Source organism: Astyanax mexicanus, chromosome 1 (genome assembly GCF_023375975.1).
Source record: "Astyanax mexicanus isolate ESR-SI-001 chromosome 1, AstMex3_surface, whole genome shotgun sequence".
NCBI classification, from domain to species: Eukaryota; Metazoa; Chordata; class Actinopteri; order Characiformes; family Acestrorhamphidae; genus Astyanax; species Astyanax mexicanus.
In genome coordinates this window covers 41726230-41753606 of record NC_064408.1, presented here as the reverse complement: position 1 = coordinate 41753606, position 27377 = coordinate 41726230, and the positions used below count along the sequence as shown (strand labels likewise).

The 27377-nt window shown below is 38.7% G+C and overlaps 1 protein-coding gene across 3 annotated transcripts in view; it reads right to left on the bottom strand.

The window, feature by feature from the left end:
* Positions 1-7907: 7907 nt before the first annotated feature.
* The window catches only part of LOC103041313 (A-kinase anchor protein 7), a 63735-nt gene continuing 44265 nt past the window's right edge, over positions 7908-27377 (bottom strand). Inside the window, exons 8-9 of one of the 3 annotated variants that reach the window (XM_007259688.4) lie at positions 13715-13750; positions 10061-10930 (exon numbers count right to left, since the gene is read on the bottom strand). In XM_007259688.4, coding sequence (XP_007259750.2) covers positions 10764-10930; positions 13715-13750 — 203 coding nt within the window. In that variant the 3' untranslated portion in view covers positions 10061-10763. Of the gene's footprint in view, positions 8379-10060; positions 10931-13714; positions 13751-27377 lie in introns of those variants that run through there. The other 2 variants (XM_022662641.2, XM_007259689.4) reach the window with 2 other exon arrangements.

Here is a 27377-nt window from a genome sequence, read left to right as displayed (position 1 = left end):
TGAAAGAGGAAACTGACAAAAACAGAGAAAAAACACACCAAAACAGGCTAGGGTTAATATTTTGAAGTCCATTTTTAACAGTTGGGAATATGAACCAGAACAGTCAATAATTATTTTTTTCACTATGATATGTTTCAGTGTTTCTTTACTCTTTTGAATTTGTGTTTTTACTGTTCCTTTATGACTCATATTTTGTACAGAGTAACTGTACAAACAATATGTTGCCATGTTCTGATTGGCTGCCTTGTTTTATGAGCATGTGACAGAGCTACTGTATATATCGTTGCTGTCCAATGAAAAACAAGTCTCTATTTTTGTTGATTGTTAGTTTACTACATAATTTGAACAGACAAACTGTCTCTTACACTGTGCCAAAATTTCTTAATGAACGGACCAATAGCAATACTTCAAAAAAAAAAAAATTTTACATTGACTTCCATTAAAAGATTCAATTTTTTTTCTTTCTTCGGTAAAGTTGCTGTTTTTGAGATACTTGTTTTTTTATTGGACAGCAACAATATCTAAATATGGACATTGTGAATTAAAAGAGACAGACACATGTTGGCTAAAATAATCTTTATTAATTTGTTATTATTTTTGTGGCTTTAAAGTTAAACATCAGCAGGTGGTGAGAAAAAAACCTACAGTAAAATGTACCTTTTTTTACTTGGAAATCATTAATTTAATAAACACTTTGTTCTCACATCTGGAGACAGCCCAAGCTTTATGGGGCCCTAAGCAGAATTTTATTTGTGGCCCTCCATACCATCACTTCAGCCAGAGGTGTGCAGTCATAGACATCAGGTGGTGCTAAAGCACCACCAACTCTGCCCTTTATCAACCAAAGTGCCCTTATAAAACTTTGTTTTTTATATATATTATTATTATTATTAAGATTTTACAGAGGCCGTTTTGAAATGATCTTTTGAAAACCTGAGCGATTAAAAACGAGTGAAAACAGAATGCCCTGAAATCAGCTCGCACACACCCGACCTCTCTCTTCCTCTGTCACGTGACCCCGTGCGGTCACGCACAAGGCACACTAGATGCGCTGCAGCAGCAGTTCAGTTCAGGGAGTCTTCAGCACAGCACTCACGGTAACAGATAGGCTTCTTCTCCCACGTGTCCCACCAGCCAGGTAACATACACATCAAGTAAAATCCTACTGTTTGCCCTATATTGTATATGTATTTTATCAGTTGGTGGTGTGATATTTTTCCATTGAAAACTCACGTTTAGAAAATGTTACAAATAAAAGTCAAATTTCATTCAACATGTGTGTGTAATTTTGTTATAATGACGTGTTCCACGTGCACTAAAAAGTGCCCTTTTCCCCCCCTGAGCACTTGCCCCCCAAAATGTCTGTGCACGCCACTGACTTCAGCCCTAGATGCTTCATCATACCCACTGTCATTAGCATTGTTTTTAATTAGCTTTATCTGGAAAGATAAAGTAAAAAAAAAATTAACATAACCTCATTTAACAACCATCCTACTCTTATTTGTCATGGTGAGGCAGATCACAGACACACACAGACGCAAATAAGAGAGTTTAATATAAAAAGGAGTATTACGAAGAGTAGTCAGGATACGAGGGTCAATATCGGTAAAGAGGAGCCAACAGGAAATAACATACCAGAAGTGAGTAACAGTCCAGGGTTCAAACACGGGTTATCAATAACAAAGGGCGAAGTACACAGAAAAATGGTCAGTAAACAAGGCAATAAAGACAAGGAAAAGAAATGTGTTGTAAATCAGGATAAACCAAACAATACTCAGCAAAGAGCATGCGTTCAGTATTCCGGTGATTGGCTTCCTGGAGGTGATGTGTGAAGAGTCATGTGATCATGTGTGAGCATGTGATGTCATGGGAAGGTGCATTCTGGGTAACATAGTCCGCATGCTGGAGATTGAGGAAACAGCTGAGTGCAGGGGAGACGGATGTGCAGTATTTTGTAACTAACTAGCAAACTGAGGCATGTTTTGAGTATATCATGACACTACCAACACTACCAAACATGCTGGAGGAAAGAAAAACATATTTTTAACTTGTACATCCTTGCTACATTACACCTTACTATATACTACAGCCTGTGTGGAATTAAACACAGTCCTGCTGACAGGTTTATGCACGGGTACTGGTAGGCTACTTACTAGCCTAGATTATGTCAGTCACCAACTTTTATTAATTATTAGCTTCCACAACGGCCTCGTTAGCCTAGCACACAGAGCAGAGTTCAGTAAATAAATACTGAACAGTCCTGAAATAAGTTACATTTCCATTTTATTTGGTAGCTACAGTATCTAATGTTACCATAGCTACTGAGCACATGTTGTTAGCTAGCCTGCTAATCTATCCAAAACATAAACTGAATTGAGGACTTGATTAACGTAATATTCAAAATGCAAACTTGCCTTTATTTAGCTGTTTTTAGCAGCTTCTTCTTTTTTGTTTTGTGTTTTGAGATATTGGTTTTGCTCTCACTTTTCTTCTGACTTTAGTTATTGAGCGCACAAGAGCTGCATATCTGCATAACATAGGTCCTTTAATGCTGGGAGTTTACAAGTTCCAAAAGTTTATAGAGTGATTTTATAGTAGAATGAAGTGTTGTAAACAAATAAAAACTTCTGATATACCAATACTACAAATTCCTTCAGTAATATAATTTGTAACATATATAATTAATATTATGGGAAAGGTTTTAAAGACATTAGTGGATTCATTTAATAACACTTTGATTTTCGTCTTTAATAAGACTTCAAATTGTGTTCTGTACATAATGTAATGGATCAAATCTGAAAACAGATGTATTTCATTTTTAATAAGTGAAAAATCTGCATTTCCAAAATATTACAATGTTCTACAAATATGTAGTTGTGTTTTTATGTTTAGTGTATTTTAAATTTAGTTTATCTTAAATTTTCACTCTCTGCACAAAAAGCACGGGCAGCTGATGCATGCGGATACTGTAATAAACGGTTTAAACACGCACTCCAACTTTCACACAGAAGATTTATACTTTTCTCAAACAAATATGTTACATTTGTACTGCATACATGTTATGATTATTTTTTATGAACCCCCCCCCCCCGCCCTGGGTATTTAGTGCGTGATCTGCATGAGTGAAGCGCCGGTACTGATGATGCCCTGTGCTCTACAGTATCAGTGCTGAGTGATTTCAGTCAGGGCTGGAGCTGGAATGTACTCTTTGACCTCATATAAAACTCCTGCTTTTACAGCTGGTGTGATTTACAGATATACACAATGTTCTCCATACACTACATACTGATATACAGCCTCAAATCTGCTCCCTCCAACACAGCAGATAAGGAAGCAGATAGTGACTGCAATCTTTTATTGATTTACCGCAGGATCTGAGGCTGCATGTGAACATAGAACCACAGTAACAGCACAGAGAAACGTGTAGCCTGAGAGTTAACCACTCACTTTAGAAGAGTCACAACCACATAATGCTTTTCAGTCTTCTAAAGAATACAGCCACTTATCAGGTACATGAATTTCTTAGTAATAATAGACTTTGAGCTGTTCTTTTTCCACTGCAGAAAAAAAAAACTGAAATTTGGTGTTCAAGTTTCCATGTCTTTTGTTTGCCAGATCCAAAATTTAAGTACATCACACATATTTTTGATATGGTTGAGTTGGGACTCATGGAAAGGCTTTGATGTGTCTTTGAAGCCTGTTGAAACAGTAAGACGGCCACAAAGCATGAGGCTACCACCACCATGTTTAACAGCTGGTACACAGGAAATCTGGCAGTGTTAAATCAACACTTTTAGTGTTAAACTTTACACTCTCAGTGTTAATTTAAAACTAACAGTGTTGATTTAACACTGCCAAATTTCCTGTGTAGGGACTGCAGAGTTAGTACACTGCCATTACTTTCTAAAACATCTTATTAAATGTGATAATAAATAATCAAGATTTGCTTAAGAAATGCATTATGCAGCTTTTATGCATGTATTATGAGGTCATGCTGATGATTTTATGATCTCTTAGATTGTTAAATACAAGCTCATTTATGCTCATCAGTAAAGAAAGCTTATAAATGGCACACTACCATTCACACCCGTATGATTATTGCAACCTCTTTACTGTCCTCATGTTTGTTACTGTCAGAAACTTTAAACTTCTATGAATATATTGCTTAACATCCTATATTCCAACATAAAGGACGCATACAAGTATGTGGACAGTGACTGTCACATCATTTAAAAGAGACATATTCATTCATTTTTATACATAAAGGTAGTATGCTGTAAAAATATTTTTCTTACCACTATTAAACTGAACTTCAGGTAAATACGACCATATTTAACATCAGAAGAAGCCAAGCTCTTCATGCGTGCTCTGATTCTTTCATATCAAATACTACTGGTCACAAACAAGACAATCTTAATCTTGAAACTATTGGGTCTCTTTATGAACAGGCACTATAGACACTAGACTGAAAGCCATACGACTATCATTACTGTCATATAGTACAAAAGTATAATTAATCAAAAGCCTTATAATACAAAAAGTAAGTAGAGGCAGTACATTAACAAGAGCAACTACTAAAGGAGACTGTATTGTACAATAAAGACAAAGTAAGTTTGAACATATAATACTGGAACAGTTTACCAGGTGAGTTAAGAGCAAGGACAAATTACCAGACTTTTAAATATAAACTGAAAACATGACTTAAAGCAAATCACACCTGCAATAACTATATTTTATCTATTGTCTGTTGTGCTGCATTTATACAGAGCTGTGATAAAGTCGTTGCCCCTCTACAGATTGCTTTTGTTTTTGCATGTTTTTTTTTTAGTCATACTTATTATTACATATTTTTAGATTAGTAAACACACTTTAATATCAGACAAAGATAATCTGAGCAAATATAAAAAGCAGTTTTTAAATGATAATTAAATTTATTAAGGGAAAAAAAATGATATTAAAGTTTGTTTAATCATCCGAAAAATGAGAGTATGACAAAAAAAAAGCAAAAACAAAATAAATCTGTAAGGGGGAAAAGTGCTTTTTCACAGCACTGTATGTCTATGTGAATGCAGCTTTTTTTGTGTGTAGTGTTGTTTGTGATGTTTTTTGAGCTTTTAACATTGCCCTCAAGTCTGCAACAACCTGCTCAGGGACTACAGATGGAAATGAGCTCTTCAGCTAACTCTGCCACATTTACATTGATGTGGGAATTGAACTGTGGATCAATGAGCACTATCCCTGTAAAATAAATAAAAAAATAAGACCTGAAACTCCCCTTGTAACTTTAGTTTGACACGTAGAACGCAGTTCTAGATGTTTCTCAAATTTCACTGCTTTATCTCTGATGTTTTATTCAGCTTTTATTCTCATCTTATATCTTTACGCTGCTTTAAAATGCTGTAAAATGCCCTGAATGACCTTTGTGAATTAAACATTCTGCATAAATAAACTTGCCCTGTCTTGTCAGTGTAACGGAGCATCAGATTTGAGTTGTTTACCCGAGTATTATTCATTTTCTGGCAGATCGTTTTAACAGCCGTAGCACGGGTCGCTCCTGAAGATGAGTGAAAAATAGATAAGCCAGGGTTTAGTGTAGGAGGCTGTGAGTGTAGAATATCCGTGCATGCTGCTAAATACAGAATATAGCACCACACGTTGCAAAAAATACAAAAAAATCTTTATTAATACATCACCAATGTGCCCCGCGCCTACCCGAGAGAATGACTCATCCGTCCAGTCTCGGTTTTATATTCCACACACTACAGATTTCACAGATTTATAAAGTTAAATAAAATCCTGAAGGATGGATCCTGAAAGAGTGAAAAAAGTAGCAGGATGGTTTCATTTTTTCTTTTTCTTTTTTATGCATCATTTATCATCTGATGAAAAACAAAGTTTAACCCGAGCAAGTGAACAAGGAGTTCATTTCAGACAAAAACAAAACAAACTTTTTTAGTTTAAGGATCTGGTGAACAGAGATATGCAGCAATAAAAGAAACAAACAAAAAAATAAAAATAAAATAAAATACAAGTGAAAAGAAAAAAGTGTGATCATGTGGTGAATGAAGATGCGTCCATCTGATCGAATGGGATTAAGGTCACTTTGGAGTGGAGACACGAAGAAGCACAAAGAGTTAAAAAAACAAACAAAAAAAAAACCTCAGAATTCATTAACTCAAACTCAACCAGCTAATATAGCTCATCATTCAGTCTGTTCCTGGATTCCTTTAAAAACTAATGTCTCTTTAAATCAATAAAAAAAAGTCACATGAAGTCATATCAGAAATTCATTTGCGTCCTCCATGTCCAGTCTTTAATAATTAGACCTGGATCTTCATTACTAATAAATTAGAGACCAGTCGATTCTATATTTATATTTGTCTTGAGCTGAAATCAGGAAAGCTCCAGCTAGGGCGGGACGAACACTTGTAGCCTCAACAGCTCACTGGGTAAGTCTGGACACACTGTGTGTGTGTGTGTGTGTGTGAGAGAGACATTCTAGAGTGTATAAGTTGCTGGTATCGGAGAATGAGTGTATAGCTTTTGATATTGTTCCTAAGTGTTTCATTTACTGTATGACAGCCTTTATAAAGTCATTTAAGACCTACATAAGCCTACATTCATAACAACGGGTACTGGGTACAGTCCTACATCAAACACTCATAAAGGCTTATTCTAACAAGTTTCAGATGTCAAAGCATGTTTAGAAGGGGGAAATGACATCACATGACAAAAGCACCCTATTTATAATTAAAGACATTGTTTGGAACCAGTTGTTATGAAGAAAGGCTTATGTAGGTGTTATATAGCCTGTTATATAAGTCTAACCAGCCTAAGAATGAGTGAGAGTGTTTATATGTAAGAGTTTGGTTTACTGTGTGTTCGTGTGCTCTTAAGTTAGTTATTTGTCTATACAGTGTGTGTATATCTGTGAAAGTGCTGGGTGTAAATGTGTGTCGATGAAGGTTTTGTCTGGTCACTATTATGAGAGAAAGTGTGTGTGTGTTTGTATGTGTGTGTGTGCACGCGTTAATGAAACACTGTAGAGTGTTCAATTTAATGTCTACAGTTTGTTGGTGTGTATATAACTCAGCAGTTCTCAAAAGGGTCCTAAAGGACCCCAGATGGTCCAAATTGTTTTCCAACTCAACTCAACATAAATAGAGAAAATATGGAACGTCTGGGGGTCCCTGAGGGCGTTTTCACACCTGAAGTTCGTTTCTAGGGTCCAGATCATTTTCTTGGAGCGTTTTCTCCCTCTGTTTGGTTTGGTTTGGTTTCACACAGGAATAAACCTAAACACACCAAAATGCGCACCAATAAACCACACGAGCAGGCTCGTGTGATTGGTCAGAGGTGTCTGGCGTGGGGGCAAGAAAGTAAATATAGCGAGCAGATTCCGTGTTCCAGCGTGTATATCTGTGCAGTGTGAAGCTGCTTTAACACAGAACACTGAAACGCTGCACTTTTAAGCAGTCTTTTTAATTATATGTGCAGCGCGCAAATGCACATATTAAACGAGTAGTAAACGAAGTCGCACAGCTGCGAGTAGTGAACGCAGCACACTCAGCGTGTGTAAACAGCATGGAGCAGCAGAGACAGTGTTTGTTCATAGCTGTGGTAATAAGCGTTATCTGCCTAACATATGAGATAAAACTGATATTAAAATCAGTTTAGTTCAAATTAAAGGAGTATATTTGATAGCTGGGTCGGATCAAAAGCACAAGTGAACCAGTCCAGAGTTCTTTTTAGACTGGACTGAAACCACCTCCACTAGGTGGACCGCACTAAAGGTACAAACAAACCAGAGTCTGTTCAACCAGACCAAATAGTGTCGGTGTGAAAACGCCCTTAGAGGTGTTTTATATATATATATATATATATATATATATATATATATATATATATATATATATATATATATATATATATATATATATATATATATAAAAAGATTATATAGTGTAACACACTGGTGTATATATATATATATATATATATATATATATATATATATATATATATATATATATATATGTGTGTGTGTGTGTGTGAGAGCAAGAGAGAGAGAGAGAGAGAGAGAGAGATACTGAACCAAAGTGATCAGTTTGCTGAAATGTGTGTGTGAACAGTTTGTTGGTCTCTGACTGTGTAAATGAGTGTTAGTCAGTGTTTTGCTGTGTGTGTGTGTGTGTGTGTGTGTTAGAGTTTGGTTTGCTGCTGGTCAGGTGTGTGTGTGTTCAGGCTGAGCTCTCGTGTGATGAGTGCCCGTACTGCTGGTTGCTCTAATAGTGTCTTAAAGTCCTTCACCCGCCTCTGAACACACACTCTCTCTGCCTCCAGCATCCTCTCCAGCAGATGTGTGTCACACACACGGCCTGCAGAACACAACAAACAAACAAAAACAGACAAACAAACAAACAAACAAATAAACAAAATATAGAAATGAACAATACAGCTATTCAGCACATCATGATCCTTAACACTGAAATTAGCATCAGCCATAACAAATCACACACTCACACACACACAATTACACACTACACAACATCCTCTTATCTCAGCAAGTGAAAACAGCTCACATTTGGGCTGTGTATCTAACATATCTCTGAGGTTACACACAGAGTAATAGCAGATAATCTCAGTTATTTGTTGCAGTGGCCAGCTGTAGTGTGTAGTATCTCCAAAACAGCAACATTTCAAGAGAAGAAAAATCCTTCTTAAATTTCAATAAAAATGAATGAAATAAAATCTTATGTCATTTTAGAACATTTCTCATGATCCATTCATTAATAAATTCTGATTTAATATAAACTATGACTCAGTTTTAGTCAAAAAGTGTTTTTATATGTGAATAATTATTTAAATAAAAGTAGTAATTAAATGATATATGTACACAGTACCTATTTATCAGTTAAAAATATTAAATCAATTAAATGAATATATTTTTACAGTTATAGTTAGTTTTGCTTAATTAGCACATTATGCTAATTAAGCTAATTGTTATTATTTATTCTAGACATTATACAGCTTCTTACCAATCATGTGAAACATGTTAAACTACAGTTTTAGGAGATTTAGAATGATGTGGAAAAAAATAACAAAATAATGTGAGGATACAATAGAAGTTTAGTTCAGGCAGTGGTGATATGTATATTACTCCTGTGCTTAAAAAAAAAACACTTTTTGATCTCATTTGTTCTTTACATTGTGTCAAAATGTAATAACCAATGGATCGAAAGAAATGCTCAGAAATTATTTGGTATTAAATCTTTTTACATTTACTTCTATTGAAAGTTAAAAAGATCCCAAGTTGCTATTTTGGAGGTATAAAATATATAAGGCTTTTGTCTAGAGGATGTACTGAGATCTTTTCCCAGTATCCTATTCTAAATCTATATATAGCTAAATAATAATTCTATCATAATCAATAGGAAGAGCTGATAAGATATACTGCCTGCATGTTTTCACTTGCTGAGAAACACAATAGCATAAAGTGACAAACATCCTTCATAGCGCTTCTGGATTCCTAAGCTTGTCTTTGGAGCTGTTATAAGCGCACAGATCTGTGCTGCTCTTCAGGTATTAAAGAGTCAAGAGGTTCAGAGATGCAGTTCATTTTTAGTTCATGTTCTCTGTGGGTTTAGAGGTGTTGCGCAGCGTTGATTGTCGAACTGAGTCGAGCCTAGCACTGTAGTGTGTGTGTGTGTGTGGGTGTGTGTGTGGGTGTGTATGTGTGAGATCATCTGTCCATCTCATAACTCCAGGTGACCTGTGTGCACTGTTCTTGTGCACTAATTTTCTCCCCAAACTTTGTCTCCTCATCTATTCTCCTTCCCCCCCCCCCCCCCCATCACCCCCCTTTCATAATTCAGGCTTTAGCCAATCTTTTAAATTAAATTTCAAATTCAAATACCATGATTACAGTTCCCCCTTTGCCTCAAAAGTAGTAGTAGTAGCTAACTGTAGCTAACATATTTAATAGAAGCTTATACCCCACCAATTAGCTTTATGCTAACTGCTAACTCACACCTCAATAAAGAATGAAAGCAGACAGAAGTACTGTAGACAGAGTACTGTAGACAAAAGGCAACAGACTAGCTATGCTAGCCTAGCACGCTTTAACCCATGTTTACAGATAACAGTGATTCATACAGTGCCAGAAACCACATAAGCAAGTTTGATTAGAGTTTGATTACTGAATAATTCCACACACTGCGAGATCAGTGTATGATTATTTTTGCTAATTGTTATTTGGAATAAAAGCTTCTATTTCCTGTTAGCTTTACATCTACATTAGCTTCTTAGCTTCAGTGTTAAAACAAAGAAACAAAAAATCCAACAAACTGAACACACAATCAGCACAAAACTGATCTTTAGCCAAAAGATGGGAAACTGTAAACCCAAGCTGATTCCAAGCCAAACTCTTAAACTCTCTCTTAAAGCAAAAAATAAAGAACAGAAAGGCCCTCTCTCGGGCAGGACACTGGTGACGGCTGCAGGTTTGACGCATGTACGAACACACAGGAAGAAAGCTGCATAGCGAATAATCCACTGTCCAATCCCGATCCAGATCCAAAATTCAGCTGCCTCGTCTCAGACGCGCTCCCTCCCTCCGTCCCGCCGCTCTCCAGTTCCCTGAGCTCTTATCGCTCCACGGCGCTCTCGCTCGCTCTCGCCCGGAGGCTGGGAGGAGGCATGCGTGGCTCCAGCGCTCCGCCCGGGGTTGGGTGGGTGAGGGCTCCGGCTCAGAGGCCACGGGGTCATTTGTTGGTGGTCAGAGGGGACGGGGCCTCGTCTTTGGGCGCCGCACCGTTCTGCTGCGTCTCCTCCATGTACTGCTGCACTGCCCGAAACACGGCGTCCTCCACCAGCCTCTTACTCAGACTCACCAGCTCCTCATCGTCCAGCTCAGGGCCTCGCTTACCACCTACGCACACACAGAGAGACAGGGCGGTCACTAACGCCGTCCGAACGCTGATCAGTACACGCAACATGTGCTAATTCCATGCACACACACGACTGCTTCAGCATAGTGAGAGGACTGTTGATGCAGAAGATAAAGCACCCTTATTCAGATGACAAGTTGTGTTCTTTATAGAGACTACAAATTTACACTGTAATGTAAAACTACTATTTAGGAGGCAAAAAATGTGTCAGATTGTGGGTGACACCCAATAGATAACACCCAAACATAACACTGTCTAGTGAGCAGCATATAGGCTAACAAAAGCAAATGTTTACAATTAAATTATATATTAATATTTAAAAGAAAACAACAGAGACCCCAACAATCTCTGCAACCTGTCTACGCTGGATTCCATTGATCTGTGTCCCCATAAATCAGCAAGGACTGATCATAAAGGACAGGGAAGCCTGTACACGGCACTGAGGACACGTCTCAGGCAAAAACCTGCTCTCTGATTGGACAGACGCATCACGTTGGATGATTTATTTGCAAAAAGACCTCTGTTCCCCTGGACTCAATGCGCCGGACCCACAGTACATCAGGCGACTGTGTCTGATGGAGTCGACGCTACCCATTAAAAATGAATGGGATAAATCACTGTGCAGTGATTTTGCACTAAACCAGAAATCTAAGCCAGGAATTTCCCACCAAACCCGTATTTAATTTTTTCTTTTTCTTTTTTTACATCTCAAACACTAAATTACGTAGACATGTTAAACAATGGTTGGAATTCCATTTTATGAGATTTTGAAAAGGGTTTAGAAACCAGTTTGCACTGAGCAGCTTAACCAGTGCCTCAGGAAAACAATGACAATATTTGTCTAAAAAAAGGCATTTAATAAGCATTCATAACACACTTATTTAGGACACAGACAATTACAAAGGCTTACGTCAATAACTGCAATCATAAGGCCTGCTGCGTCTCACACATTATCTCTGTGTGGTGTGAGCGATGTGGCACTCTGTTTAACTGATAATAGTGTTCGTCTAGACGTCACTATTTTTCTCTTACTTCAAAGTGTCTCGGATTTTTGTGCATGTGCTGAAATTTCATCACACATTTTTATCAACAACTGAACGTTCACTGGCTGCCTAATATGTACTGTAGATTGCCACTATTGAAAGAAGCCTCCGTAACCAGATAATCAATACTGTTCACTGGAGTGGTGTAGGTCCCCCTACTCCCCCTATGCTGACAAATGCTGACAAAGCATTTAGATACAGATTGTATAATTTCTGCAGAAATTAAAGCTAATAGAACTGATCGCTCTAGAGCAGCCGCACATGAGCTGTAATGAATCTGAGCGTAAGAGTGAAACACACTTGCTGAACTTTAGCCTGATCTTCTGACCAGATCAGTAATAACAGTAAGCTATAGGAAAAAATAAGAGACCACTTCATAATGATGAATTTCTTTGATTTTACCATATTGAAAACCTCTGGAATATAATCAAGAGAAAGATGGATGATCACAAGCCATCAAACCAAACTGACCACCAGGAGTGACAAAAGCAGTGTGTAAGACTGGTGGAGAACATGCCAAGATGCATGAAAACTGTGATTAGAAACCAAGGTTATTCCACCAAATATTGATTTCTGAACTCTTACAACTTTATGAATATGAACTTGTTAGCTCTGAAGGCTCTGCATCTTTTTTGTTATTTCAGCCATTTCTCATTTTCTGCAAATAAATGCTCTAAATGACAATATTTTTATTTGGAATTTAGGAGAAATATTGTCTGTAGTTTATAGAATAAAACAACAGTGTTTATTTTACTCAAACATAAACCTATACATTTCAAAATCAGAGAAACTGATTCAGAAACTGAAGTGGTCTCTTCATTTTTTCCAGGGCAATCAAATTCTCTGCACAGCAATGTTTCAACACCTAATGTATGCTGTATTCCATTAACCTTAAATGTCAGAGCTGGGAAATGATGTCACACCCAAGTTTACTGCTTTCCAGTTAAACCTTTATCTGCTGCCAATGATAGCAGTCTCAGGTTAACACTGCTAAAGCTAACAGTTGATAACAGCACATTATATATACAGTATTTTGCGCATCCAAACACCATAGAAAGGTGAACACATTAATGTGTGTAGGACAGTACTGATCAAATGGCACACAGATTGATGTGCTGTGCAGCCATCTTGGATTCTAATATTTTGTAATATATATTTTCTAATATATAACTGGAACTAGTAAATTCCGACATCCAAGCTGAAATGGAACGCAGCATTACTGTAGTAAAGGAAGAAAAACAGCCTAATAATACCCTTGATTACATGAGAAAACTGTTGCACCTTGTTAATATGTTTTTTGGGGATTTTTACACTTAAACAGCAAAGCACTAGCACACTCTGGGCCGGTTTAACTGACACAGATTAACCCAGCTAACAGATTACAACGGATTTTCAGAGAACCATCCGCGACATCTTCGTCCCATTCAACAAACACCCTGTATTTACTCAGTGTGGACAAACATTCTAATCTGAGACTTAATCAGAGTTTGGAGAGCCCAGTTGGCTCTGGCATAAACTACATACATCACCCTGAGGGCACACGGATATGGAACACTAGTCCAGCGCCTCCCTCAGCCACCGCCTGCCCGCCGTATCAGGATGTTCTCTAGGCCTCAGAGGAGGGGAGATATAAAGATAGATGGATGAAAAAAAGTGTGTCTGTTTGTGTTTAGGGAGGAAGGGAGGCAGGAAGGGAAGATGTTTTTGTAAGGAGACACGTACTTGTTCGTGCAGTGCGCTGTGTAGTCTGCAAAAGATCTGCAAGACAAATAAAACTGTTTTAATATCCGTAACTGCTGACAACATCGCCCTCAATCAATCAGAGATCACGCCTGATCAGAACACACACTGTGATCACACTCTAGATTACAGGACCTGAACAAAACACACACTTTATAATGAAGTCTATGAGATCAGCAGGGAGGCTGTCTTTATCTGTTGCACATTTATTCTATATTTGATCTGTTATTATTTACTTTTTTTACTTGATTTGTTAGTTTTTGGTTGTTTTTTGTAAATACTTTAGGTGTATAATAATACTACTATTATTATTATTATTATTATTATTATTATTATTATTATTATTATTATGTCTGCAAATCTGACAGTTGGGACAGTACGGAAACTTAATTTAATTTATAAGTATTTGTAAACATGTTCATTCCTGCAAAGCTGGGAGGAGGTCTACTTCCTGTTTAACACTTTAAGCTGTGTTTGCAGGAGGAATGACATAAAATAACACCTTCATCGCTTGATATCCTCTGTGCCTTAAAGAATCTAGGGCTGCAACTAATGATGCATCTTTTGATAATTTTTTGATTTATAGATTATAATTTGGTTAAAAATTTGGGGAAAAATCAAACTTTTAGCAAAATTCCAGCATTTTATTTAATTTACTAAATTGTCTTTGTACTTATTTTGTAATTGTATAAGCATAACACAGCCTAACATTATTTAAGAATATTAGTGTTTGCATGAAGAACTGACCCAACATTTACATTTATTTTATTAATATCATTATTTAATAACACAAATACTGTGTATGTAATATAAATATACACTGTTATACTTATAGACTGTCAAACACTTCCAGCCAATGTCAGAGTCAGAAACAAAAACTTTAAAAACTTAAAAAAACTTTAAATTATTCAAAAAATGTTGGAATTGATTTTCTTTTCATCTGATTGTAACTACCGCTGCATTTAAGGTGGAACGGAAAACTCGTCAAACTTGAGTGAGATATAAATTAACTAAAAATGAGACAGATCTTGTTTAACTACTCTAGCAGCCTCTGGTGATGCTAAGTGAGAGTTAAAATAGATCTTGTTGCTAGTGTTAGCTTGATTAAAAATACAGCTTGTTTTGGAATGGCTGGTTAAGCAGTCACATTTAAGGTGGAAAGTTGAGAGAAAACTTGGGAAAAATGCTAAAGATAAATTAGGATTAAACAGGAATGACATTCATATTTATTTATTTGCTCTGTCCTATACTTTTTTTAGGCTTTAATTTTTTTCAGTGCAACAGGAAACTAATACAATATACTATAATATAATAATATTTTTTAATCTTTATAAATAGTGTCAATTAATCTTCAGAGTACACTATATACACAATTAATATGTATAAAATGTGTATTATTCACTAAGCAATATCCTATTATTTATTATCAGAAAATGATTCAGCATTGTGTTCAGTTATTGTAACTACAGCCTCACTGCTTTGATCTCCTTATAAACTTCATTACAAAGTGTAAGTATCTGTGGCAGTGTCTGATCATGCTTTAATTAATCTTGTGGTTGTTTTTGATTTTGTTGTGATCATCTAATGCAGGTGAATTTGTTGGACTGCGGTTCTTCTGGTTGATTTTGCAGAGCTGCAGCTTGCCGTGCTCCTGATTATGGAGCAGTAGCTGCTGGAACAGTGTGAAGCGAGTGAGAGAGGGAGATGAACTGCAGATGCAGAAACTAATTTATGCAACCCAATTCAGAACAGCAAAGCTCCAACACACACCCGAGCTGACAGAACAGCAGCCAAATCACTTCAGCCTGTGTTTCCTTAATCTCTGCCTCATTCCCTCAGAGCATAACACTCTGCTTACTGCACAATCAGCTGAGGACGTGTGTCTCTGTGTTGCCTGGAATTGTTTTGGATATCAATGAACACCTACACAGCGCTAACACACACACACATACACACACACACACACACACACATAATGCTCCAAACACCCACACATCATGAATTACACAGCAACCTCAATCAGACTATCCTCTTTATACATGTCCTCATCTTTCTCTCTCTTTCCCTCTATTTCTTTCTGTGTCTCTCTCTCTCTCTCTCTCTCTCTCTCTCTCACACACACACACACACTAAGTAATAAGGCTGCATGATAAGTCATATCTCAACCGCTATCTTGACTTTCATATTCACAATCATTAACTGCTGTGGGGACATAACAGATCAAACACAGCACATGAATGTACTGTAGCTGTTTAAAGCTGATGGGGATTTAGGGCCCTCTCTGGTGAGAATGGGTAATTGCACTGAGCAGGTGTAAGAATCATTTTAAACTGGGCGGGTGTGATGTGGTCTCCTTTCAGAGCAGATGAATCTGATTCCAGGTTACGTTCAGTCAGAGAGAGAGAGAGAAAGAGAGAGCTCAGTCAGAAACTGCTGATGGAAATGTCTTCAGAGGATGTAAGAGAGTTATTATATACAACTTTCAGTTTTCTCACAGTGCAAATGAACAAGCTACTGAGGTCTGGGTTTCTCCTTCTGAAGTCTCCACTGCTCCACCAGCCGCTCACATTCAGTAAAACTGAGCTGGATCCTCTTTCAGAGGCTGTACGTGTGACGTAAGTACATAAAGACGCTTGACGTGGCCAGAAGAACTCCAGCGAAAAGCGACCCAACACCACAGATTTTAGAATGAATACAGGTGCTGGTCAACGAATTAGAATAATTTGAAATAGTGCAATCATGAAATTCTTTGAATGCATTTTTTGTGCAGAAAGCAAATCAGGTGTTCACCGCACCTGTCCTACTCGTTAGACTAATCACAGAACTCGTTACCTGGAAAGAAATTTGCTCAGCTGAGCTTTCCAAAAGGCCCATTTAGGCCATTTAACTGCGACACTGTTGTTTTATTGAATTAGAATAATGGAGAAACCGTTTCATTGAATTAGAATAAATGCTCGAATTTTTGTTTTCTGTGAAGAGTGTTCACTGTGCAGTATAAAGTCAGGGTTGAGTAGAATTTCTAAGTTGTAAAATCAATCATGGGTAAGCAGCGCGACCTCTCAACCGGAATAGTGGCTCAAATTCAAGCCCTTCGCCAACAAGGCTAGACCCAAACTAAAATTGCTGAGCAGCTCGGCATCAGCCAGTCTTCCGTCTGCAAAGCTCTCAAGAAAAACTGCAGCAAGCGCACCAACTGTTCCGGCGTCCGAAAAACTTCTGCTCGCGACAACAAGCAGCTGAGAAAGATCGCAGTCAGCAACCGGTTCAAGTCCACTTCCGAGCTCACCGACTTGTGGAACAAGCAGACCGGCGCTGACGTCTCCAGATCAACCACTTACCGTCTTCTGCGCGAACTCGGCTTCAAATCTCGCGTTCCAGCAGTAAAACCGATGCTGAACAAGAAACAAATGGAGAAACGGCTGAAGTGGGCCAAAGAACACGGCGAGTGGACTGCTGAAGACTGGCAGAAAGTGGTCTTCAGTGACGAATCACGCTTCTGCATCTCCTTCGGTGACCAAGGTCCTCGTGTCTGGCGTCGTGGTGGCGAAACCTACAACCACGAGTACGTGAAAAGATCCGTCAAGTTTCCCCAGAGCGTTATGGTCTGGGGATGCATGTCCGCTCGAGGTGTAGGGAAACTCTGCTTCCTCAAGAAGACTGTCAATGCTGCCGTATATCAAGATGTTCTGGAAACGTTCCTGATTCCGACTGTTGAGGAACAGTTCGGCGAAGAAGACTTCATATTTCAACAGGATCTTGCACCGGCTCATGCGGCAAAGTCGACCAAAGATTGGTTCACTAAAAAACAGTGAGTTTTGGCATGGCCGGCCAACTCGCCTGACCTCAATGTCATTGAAAACCTTTGGGCCATCGTCAAGCGGAAAATTCGCGACAGAAAGCCTACTACGCTGGACCAACTGAAGCAGAACATCGCCACTGCCTGGGAAGCTGTGAGTGCGGAAACTTGCGACAAGCTGGTCAAATCGATGCCGCGGAGACTTCAGGCAGTCATACAAGCCAAGGGGGCAGCCACAAAATACTGAGAAAGTGATGATTGTAATTATAATAAAAATTATTCTAATTCAATGAAACGGTTTCTCCATTATTCTAATTCAATAAAACAACAGTGTCACAGTTAAATGGCCTAAATGGGCCTTTTGGAAAGCTCAGCTGAGCAAATTTTTTTCCAGGTAACGAGTTCTGTGATTAGTCTAACGAGTAGGACAGGTGCGGTGAACACCTGATTTGCTTTCTGCACAAAAAATGCATTCAAAGAATTTCATGATTGCACTATTTCAAATTATTCTAATTCGTTGACCAGCACCTGTATATCAGGCCTAGCAGGGATGGTCGTTTCAGCAAACTGGTGCCATTTAACACAATATTTCATCCCTTCTCCACTCAGAAATGCTTCTGCTTTCAGTTTAGAAACAAAATAATACAGACTGCCACTTTAAGTTCCAAAGAAACCTCAAGCCACGGCTTGGAAACTCTGCCCGTTTCGTTTAAAAAGTGTCGGAGCTTATGAATATATCTACGCTGATGGGCACAGTAGTCTGGAAGGATGGTGTGTTTAGGTAAATTTCTGGTGTATTGCTATCTCAGCAAGAGAAAACACAGGTGCACCACTGACTGAATAGAATCTAGACAACAGTCAACCTTCAGACATTCATTAGTATCTTGGCAACGCATGCTACGCACACACAAGGACACACAGCAGCACAACCCAACTTTTACATCAACAATAAACTGAAAACACAATAATAAATGAACAGCGTTAACATGCAGGTTAGTTTCCTCTGCTGAGAAGCACAGAAGCTCTGCGCCATTAAAATACCAATTCGCCAAAGTCAGAGCACATCCGACTATTAAAGGAAATGGCAAGTGACATGCTAATTGGTTTATTTCTAGATAATTTAACTAGAACTGTACCTGTGGTCTTCCATTTCCTTACTATGTTCCTCACAGTGGAAACTGACAGCTGAAATCCCTGAGATAGCTTTTTTGTATCCTTCTTCTAAACCATGATGTTGAACGTCCTTTGTTTTCAGTTTATTTGAGAGTTGTGTTTTGAGGCTGCCATGATGCCACTCTTTAGAGAAGATGCACCTTTAACACTTTCTCACAATTGGATTCACCTGTGTATGTAGGTCAAAGGTCAATAAGCTTACCAAACAAATTGTGTGTTCCAATCAATCATTAGTGCTAAAATTATTCAAATCAATAAAAACGACGAGGATGCCCAAATTTATGCCCCTGCCTAATTTTATTTAAAGAGTTATAGCACACTTTCTGTAAATCCTGTAAACTTCATTTTACGTTTTAAATATCAATGTGTTCATCTGCTATACGATATATTTAACTGAAATTGCTGATTCAAACAACCAAAGATTTATAAAGCAAAATCATGAAAATTATCAGGGGTGCCCAAATTTTCTTCATACCACTGTATCATTTATCGCAATAATTCCAGGGACAAAATATTTTTCACAAAAAAAATAAATCTATCGTGACCGGCTTATTCATCACACATCACATCCTTTTATGTCCATATTGTGTAGCTCTAACACACACGCACACACACGCACACACACACACAAACACACCCACGCCTGGCACTGAACGCCTACACAGCCACAGCTCTGTATCCTTGAACACCAGCAGCCGCTGTTCTCTCTTTACAAGCAGCAGTTAAATTACATAACTTTATGAGCGCTGTTAACACACTGCGTTTCTCTCTCTCTCTCTCTCTCTCTTTATCTCACTCGCTCTCTGAGTAATCAATGCTGATGATGGGGCTGTTATTGTTAAAGTTAGTGAGCATATGATTATTGTGAGTCGGTTCTCAGTCGGAGCTCTAAACCCAAAGGCCGCTCCCTCGCTGCACTAATTAGCCTGGGCTAATTCTGCCTGTGGAAGCGCACGCTGCTGCTAGCTGCTCTCTCGACCTTCGGACTGGACCAGCCTCTGACGTACCAAGACTATCCCTACCTTTACAGCAACCTGCAGTCGCTGAACACGAGTTCCTACAGGAGCTGATTAACGCAGGATTTAAATAATTACAGCAGAGTGTGAAATGTTCAATTAGACTTTTAATTCACTTGTCTAAAATGTGGTGCTTTTTCAAAAGGAGGTGTTGTAGGTGCAGTTTAACCTGCAAAGCCATGTCCCTCCATTTTGGCCTCATTTTCACTGCCAAATACCCATGCTAAATAGTCAAGGAAGTTTTACAGATGTTCAGATGTAACAAGTCTATGTGTGATTTACAGGGATTGTAGATTTCCAAGAATTAAAAATGATGCGATTAAAGAATTTGCCCTGCAGTTATATATGGTAGCTCAACACCGTGATATGCAATATGACACGATATGCCTTCATATTAGAGCTATATAAAAGTTTTCTTCATGAATACTGTTTCACATGCTTTGAACACTGCAGCTAATATAATATATTTTTGGTTTACGGGCTATCGAGCTTTAAACGTGCTTTACTCACCCAAGTAAACTGTTTTCAGGAGAGATAAGTGTGTAGATTAATCCAAGGCTCCTCAGGACAACGAAGTATTCACAGCTGCTGAATATCAGCGTGAATCGAGCATTTAAAGTGATGCTCTGAGCTGAGTGTAAAGCGCGAGATATTATTTAATTAAATGTATTTAAATAATAATTGAAATAACAGCTGTGGCGAATTTTGACTCACCGGTAAAATCCGACTCCCCTTCTGCTAAACATGTGGGTGTTATTTTTTTTTATAGTGGGTAAATAATGCTTTATGTTTATATTTTACTCAGAACACAGCAAGATATATAGCTTAGCCTTGGACACCCCCGCCGCCAGACGCGTCCAGTCAGGAGAGCGCACGGTGCTCAGCGGTTACCTTATATCTTCTTTTAACTGGTTTTAAATAAATTACATTCAACAACACACTTTTTACTCTCCCATTAATTTATATTAGGTTTAAACATTTATTCTATAAAAAGGATAATAGTTTTTTTTAGTGTAATATGATTATATAATTAGTCCTACATCTTACTATTACATTTGGTCACATCTAAAACACATTTAAAATATTGGAATAAATTATCAGATTTATCAAAATTGCAATATAAATTCCCCATTCAAATAAACATCTTAAAAACAGTGTATTATTTTTATTTTAGGGCAGCAATTATATTTTAATATAGTGTTACAGATTTAAAGCAGGTCTCATATGAGCCATTTATATAAAACTGTCCCTAATTCCACTATATATATATATATTTTTTATATTATTTTATTTTTCTTTCCTCATTTTTACAGTGCACAGTTGGAACTAAGTCAATAAACTCCAGGTTGACACGCATATCATGCTTCTCAGTATATTTGATAACACAGAAGCAGTCCTTCTGCATCAGTAAAAGCTTGATTTTCTTTTATTCATGAACTGGTTGTATTTACGTTCCTTTGATCGCAATAACTAAAGTAAAGAAGCTAAAGACCTCTGCGGACCAATGCACGCTCTCCTGACACGGCATCACACGGCGAGGGTCCCGAAGCCGAAGCGCGATATAGGCGAGGCTGCGGGTAGAGACGCCTCGCAAAATCTAGACACTGTATTATTTTACTATAACAATACAGTATTAATAAGCATTAGGTTATAAATGTAGATAGTTAATTATCTAATAAAGCCCTCGCATGGGGAAAACACCAATATCGCGGTTGCGTTGGTTATGTCCCACACACTGCGATTTTCTCGCCAATTGCGCGATAGTGCTTTACTGCGGATATCGCGACAGCCCTAGATAGAACGTATATTAATGTTGTTTTGGGCATTTGATTGCATTCAGTGGCAAAAGCATCAGTGAGACCTGGCTGATGGTTGATCAACACTCTATAACTTTACCAACTCTCCAACTCATCCCTGAAGTACTGGATGGAGCTTCATCATTCTAGAGAACACAGTTCCGCTGCTCCACATATCAGCAAAGAGCAAAACTAAAATTTGACTGGTGTTATTCACAACACAAATATGTGAAAGTTGTGCATGGGACTGTTTTAACCTAAAATTGCCAGTAAAATTGCCTCTAAAATGTATTTAGTTTTGGAAATCATTGAAATTTCAACCATTTGTGAGGTTAACTGTATAACTGTATTTTTTACTGAGATTAACAGTGTCTAATCATGGGATGTTATACATGAACCACACACCTCATTTTTTTGTTGGCAGAAAGCTATAGACTAAAACCTGGTTTAGGTTTTAATATGTGCTTAATGTCACTGACAAACATGCAAATAAATCTATCTGTTACAAATGTCCAGTTTATGTATGCACATAAACCACTGGTGCTTGGGTGCTGAGATATGGCAGCCAGCATAGAGAAATTGCATCATGGTAAGACATTTAAGACCTATTTATATAAGGAATAACAGTATTTGTATATGAAATCCTGCTGTGTGCATAAATCTGCAGCTCTGGTGCTTTCAGTTAATGACCGTATCAGCCTCTGAATGTAACCATTCATTGAAAATCCTGGAATATCTCCCACAGTACAAGAGAGGAAGAGGAGTGTGCACATAGAGGTCTATTTCAATATCACTCCAAATTTAATATTTAGTACAATTCAGGGAGAAATCTAGCTGTTGGGGAGTTTGCTGATGATGGAACTTAATGTGGTTGCTGATGGATCCCAAGTGGTTTTTATGGTGTCGCTCAGTGGTTGCTAGGTTAATGCTCGATATTGCTAGGTGGTTGCTATGATGTTAACGGCTTGCTAGATTAGTGCTACAGTATAGCTGTTGTATGGACTTCAGGCATTAGCTATGTTTAGTGGCTTCTATGGGCTAACCTGGCAGTTACTATGGTATACAAGATGGTTGATATGGTGTCTCAGGTGTTTGTCAAGTGGTGGGTTAACTTTGTTAAACCATCACAGAGAGTCCAAAACGTATTTTATCTTCTCTGCTTTGCAGAAAGGGATAGAAAAAAAACATTTTCTTTGAAATGTCCATTCTTTCTGTTTTTCTGCTCATTGTCTGCTTTCTGCTCAGTTTCCATGCTCTCTTTAACCTCATATGCCTTGTTAGCAAGGGAAGCTAAAGTACATTGTGGACATAAATAGGCTAGAAAGCAGCTATTTTTTTTAAAACAGTTAATAAAGCCCCATCCATTTCCACATTTAAATATTTCCTTTAACCTCCACATTTTAATAGTCAACATGTTGATAGTGTTGAAGTATATAAGCTTATGTGTTCTGATTTGAACAAGATCACCAGTTCTGCCGTTCAGCTGCCATATTAATGCTTGTTTGTTTGCTCTGCAACCAAGACATTGGATTTCTAACAATGTGTCCAAGTTTTAAAACTACTGTATTGTCCGCAGTAATGCACTGTAAGGCGCACTTAAAATCCTTTAATTTTCCCAAAGATCATCAGTGCGCCTCATAATCTGGTAAGCCCTATGTATACATTTTATCCAGTCAGGATGTAAGGAGCAATAAAGCCACTCAGCTGAAGCACAGTGTTCAGTTAAGTTTCTCCAGGCTGTATTAGCATTAGCCGCTTACTGCAGCTTTAGCTCTTTCCCCATTCAGAGGTGAGTATATCAGACTGTAGCCTGCATATTTACCTTGTTAAAACAAGCTACGTGGGATAAACCGCTAGCTAATATCACCCTGGCTTACTGGAACAGTCAGGGTTCCTCAGTGTAGCTCTGTCATGCAGTGCTCATTAGACCTGCTGAATTAGAAGGGAAACATGGAGACACCCTTGTTTCTTACTATTGACGCTTAAAATGAGCCTTATAATATGTTGTGACTTATGTATGAAAAAAGACCAGAAAATAGACGTTCATTGATAGTGCGCCTTAAAGTATGGTGTGCCTTACAGTCTGTAAAATACGGTATGTAGCACAATAATCTGATTAAGAGTGGTAAAACCACATTATTATTAGTTCTATCATTTTTAATTCTTGGAAAGCTGTAATCCCTGTAAGTCACACACAGCCTGGTTTCATCTGAACATCTATAAAACTCCAGTATCTGGCAGTGATGCTGCATCTCGTTCCTTAACTCCTCTTGCCTGAAGCTTTAGGATTAAACAATATGCAAAGATAGCACAAGGCTGGGTGCCTACACCACACACTTTATAAAAATCACACTGCTAATAACACAGTGCACAATTTATAACACTCTCTTTAGTTTGGCAGTTTGCAGTTTGGGACACGGCCAAATAACGTTACATTTTTCCGGCGTGCCAGATTGTTTGTACTGCCATGGCAAAGCCACAGTCAAGCACCATGTGGTGTGAAACACCCACACAGTCCAAACACTCAGAGAACAGGAGTTTTCTTTCTAACCATTCACTGTATGTGAATCAGTCTTCACAATCTGTTTGTTAATGGCCATGAAGTCACATACTTGTATGATTATTTAGACCCAGAACTTATAGAACTTACAAACAAAAAGATGGGGAGAACTGTGATGAAACAGCTCTTAGAAGGCCTGGCAAAGATCGATCAAACCCAGCTACCAGCGACATACAATGTCTGGTGCTACCAATTCACGCTCTTTAGGAGGGTCATGTGGCCACTGAAGATGAGTGAGATCCCCTTATCCACTGCAAGTAAGATGGATGGTAAGCCAAGTCATTCATCTGAAAGTGTTGGCTCTCTGAAACAGGCCTCTTTGGAAGAAACATCCTTCAGCTGCTGCTCCAATCCAACAGTTTGGACTACAAGAAGGACAAGACCAGATTTGTTCTTGAGTTGAGAGAGTCCACTGACTTGACTGTAAGGAAAACGAAAGCCAAGGTTCTGACAGACCGGATGTGGAACGCCCAAACCGAGGGTCAACGAAGCCATCAGTTACCTGCAAAATCAAGAAATTGTCGGCAGAGTCCAGGAGGGAAGAGCAGGGCTAGGGTATGGAGAAGCACCCTAGCTGATCCATGGCCAACTGCAAAGAGTGGATGATGCTGGTGGCAGAGTTGAATAGAACGGAGGAAGAGCGCTATAAGGACAAGGTCATGTTGCAGGGCTGAAAGGAAAGCTGGAAGCCTGGACAACCTGGGAGGGAGTTGCCAACCAAAACCGAGATTACCTGGTTGGACCTGTGGAAGATCTCAGAGGCAAGGCTTAGCTTTTTAATCACCGCAACCTACAACACGCTCCTCTTTCCTCAGAACTTTCACTAGTGGTTCGTAAGGGGAAAAAATTCTGCACAATCTGCAGTACCCTTCATGCAATAGATGGCTCCATTACCAGGTCCCAAGAAAGCTAGCTGAGTTGCTGGAGTTTACACCCGCAAGGAACCACAACCACATAAATTTCATTAAGGAAAGGGGGGGAATAAAACATCAAGCCAAGAGAAACACCAAGGCTTTTTCCCCCCGATCAGAGGTGGAACATGAGAGTTGACCTTGATGGGCAGCTCCTTTTCCTAATTTCCTAGTTGAGATCACTGCCACACCTCTCTGCTCCTTATCAAGCTCACAATACCAGTAGAACAGAGGATAGAGGCTGCCTACAAACGCAAGAAGGCCAAGTACTCAGAGCTGGCTGCTGAGTTCTGGAAAGCTGGCTCGAAAACCACCATCTAAAGCAGGCAGTCAAAGAGCTAGCAGAGAAGACTGAAAAGCAGAGCTTTTAGCTCTGGCTGAGGAGAAGAGACAAGTGCTGGGGAAAGAACAATTAACCGTGAAAACAGCTGAGGAACATCGATCAGCTGCAGGAAGTGACAGGGAGAAGTCCCAGCCACTGCTCCGCCACCAGGAGACGTTCCAGGATTAACGGAGCGAGACATTAATGAATGGTAGTTCCTGGCTGATGACCCTGCAGCAGACCCGTGGGCACCGGAGGAGGTGCGACTGGCAGCAATGCTTAGCAGGTATTCCATCTTCCTGTATATTTACAGACGCAATGTTGGCGGACACTCCTTCTAATTGACTGCTGACACAGGTGTGCACATACGCACACACACACACACGCACACACACAAAGCTTGTCTAGTCCGTAGAGAGAAGTAGGGTCTATAATAGGACTGTCTAGAAGATAAACATGAATCTATTAGGACCATCTCTAATGCCAGGCATGGGTTAGAGGGGAATAAATCCTTCAGCATTGATGTTTCTCCTCAGAGCCAATCAGTAAAGTAACCGGATCTACTTCTTGTATACCTCAGCGCACTGCGGTCCAGATTGGAAGTGGAACAGAACTAATAAGAACAATTAAGCCGGATGTAATGCGAATGATAATACAGTAAAACATGTATTAAGATGAGATTGCTGACAGTCCAAGTCTAGTGTTAGTTGTAACATAAGTCTAGCATCTAGCAAAGAAGCACCCTTTTAAGGTCAGTGATCATCAATCATGCTTATTAGATTTTTTTGTTGCCCAACTTCTCTATTAATAGTCTCATTGGTCACTCGGATAAAGGGGTATTTGAAGATCATTTGGAGCTTGCAATCAAATATTTCTGCAGCCAGATCTGCCTCAACATCACAGCCAGAATAAACACCAAGAACTGGAATGTCATCCAACTGTTTTCGGCACGACACAGTGATCAGACACACACACACACACACACACACACACAAACACTTCCTTTGTTAATTAGACATTTATTTTTGGCCTCCCATATTACTGTATGTGTGTGTGTGTTTGTGTGTTTCCTGTGAAAGCTCTCTAGCCTCATTAAGGAAGATCCTTTTCACTCCACCCAAATCATGAGGGTCAGCTGAGAAAAACAAACACTAAAACACATCTGAAGAGTACCTTCATAGAATTTTTACAATGCATGTAAACACCCCAAATAACTAAAAACTATATGTTACAAGATTTATGCTTTGTTTTGTTTTATGAAGTGAACCGACATTAGGGCCCTCAAAAATACAGCGTTCAGCATAACTTGTTAACTATCTGCTACCTATTTTGAGCTGTTTTTAATGTTACAGGCTGTACTGGGCTAGAATGGTTAGAGTGGCAAGAAATTTCATTCTATGCTGCATAAATTGTCATAAAATGTCATAAATGTGATCTGATCTCCGTCCAAGTCAAGGTTATTGACAAATACAATTTGCTTTAATAAAATTAACAAACAAACGTTTACGATCATTTACGTCTTCATTGAAAGCAACCATAAAAACATCATAGTGCAAGGTCAGTATAGTATGTGAACCCTTTTGTTTATAGCCTCAAAACAGCTACCATATTTTGCGCACTATAAGGCGCACTTAAAATCCTTAAATTTTTTAAAAATCACCAGTGCGCCTTATAATCCGGAGCGCTGTATGTATGAATTTTACCAGTCAGGTTGTAAGAAGCAGTAAAGCGACGCCACTGAAGTACAGTGTTATACAGAAGTTTCAGTTTAGTTCTTCAGCAGCATTAGCATTAGCTGTTAACCACGCTAAGCGCTAGTTTTTTGGCTGTCCAGAGAATTATTGGCCTATAGCCTGCTGCTAACCCCAGTTAGTACTGCTGGAGCAGCATCAGCATTAGCCACTAACCACAGCGCTAGCGCTTTTGCTGTTCAGAGGTGAGTATATCAGATGTAGCTAGCTAATATTGCCCTGGCTTACCGGGAGACTCAGGGTTCCTCTGTGTAGCTCTGTTAGGAGGCATTATCCGCTAACTACAAGCAGTTAGCCACTAATGCTAATGCTCATGCTTT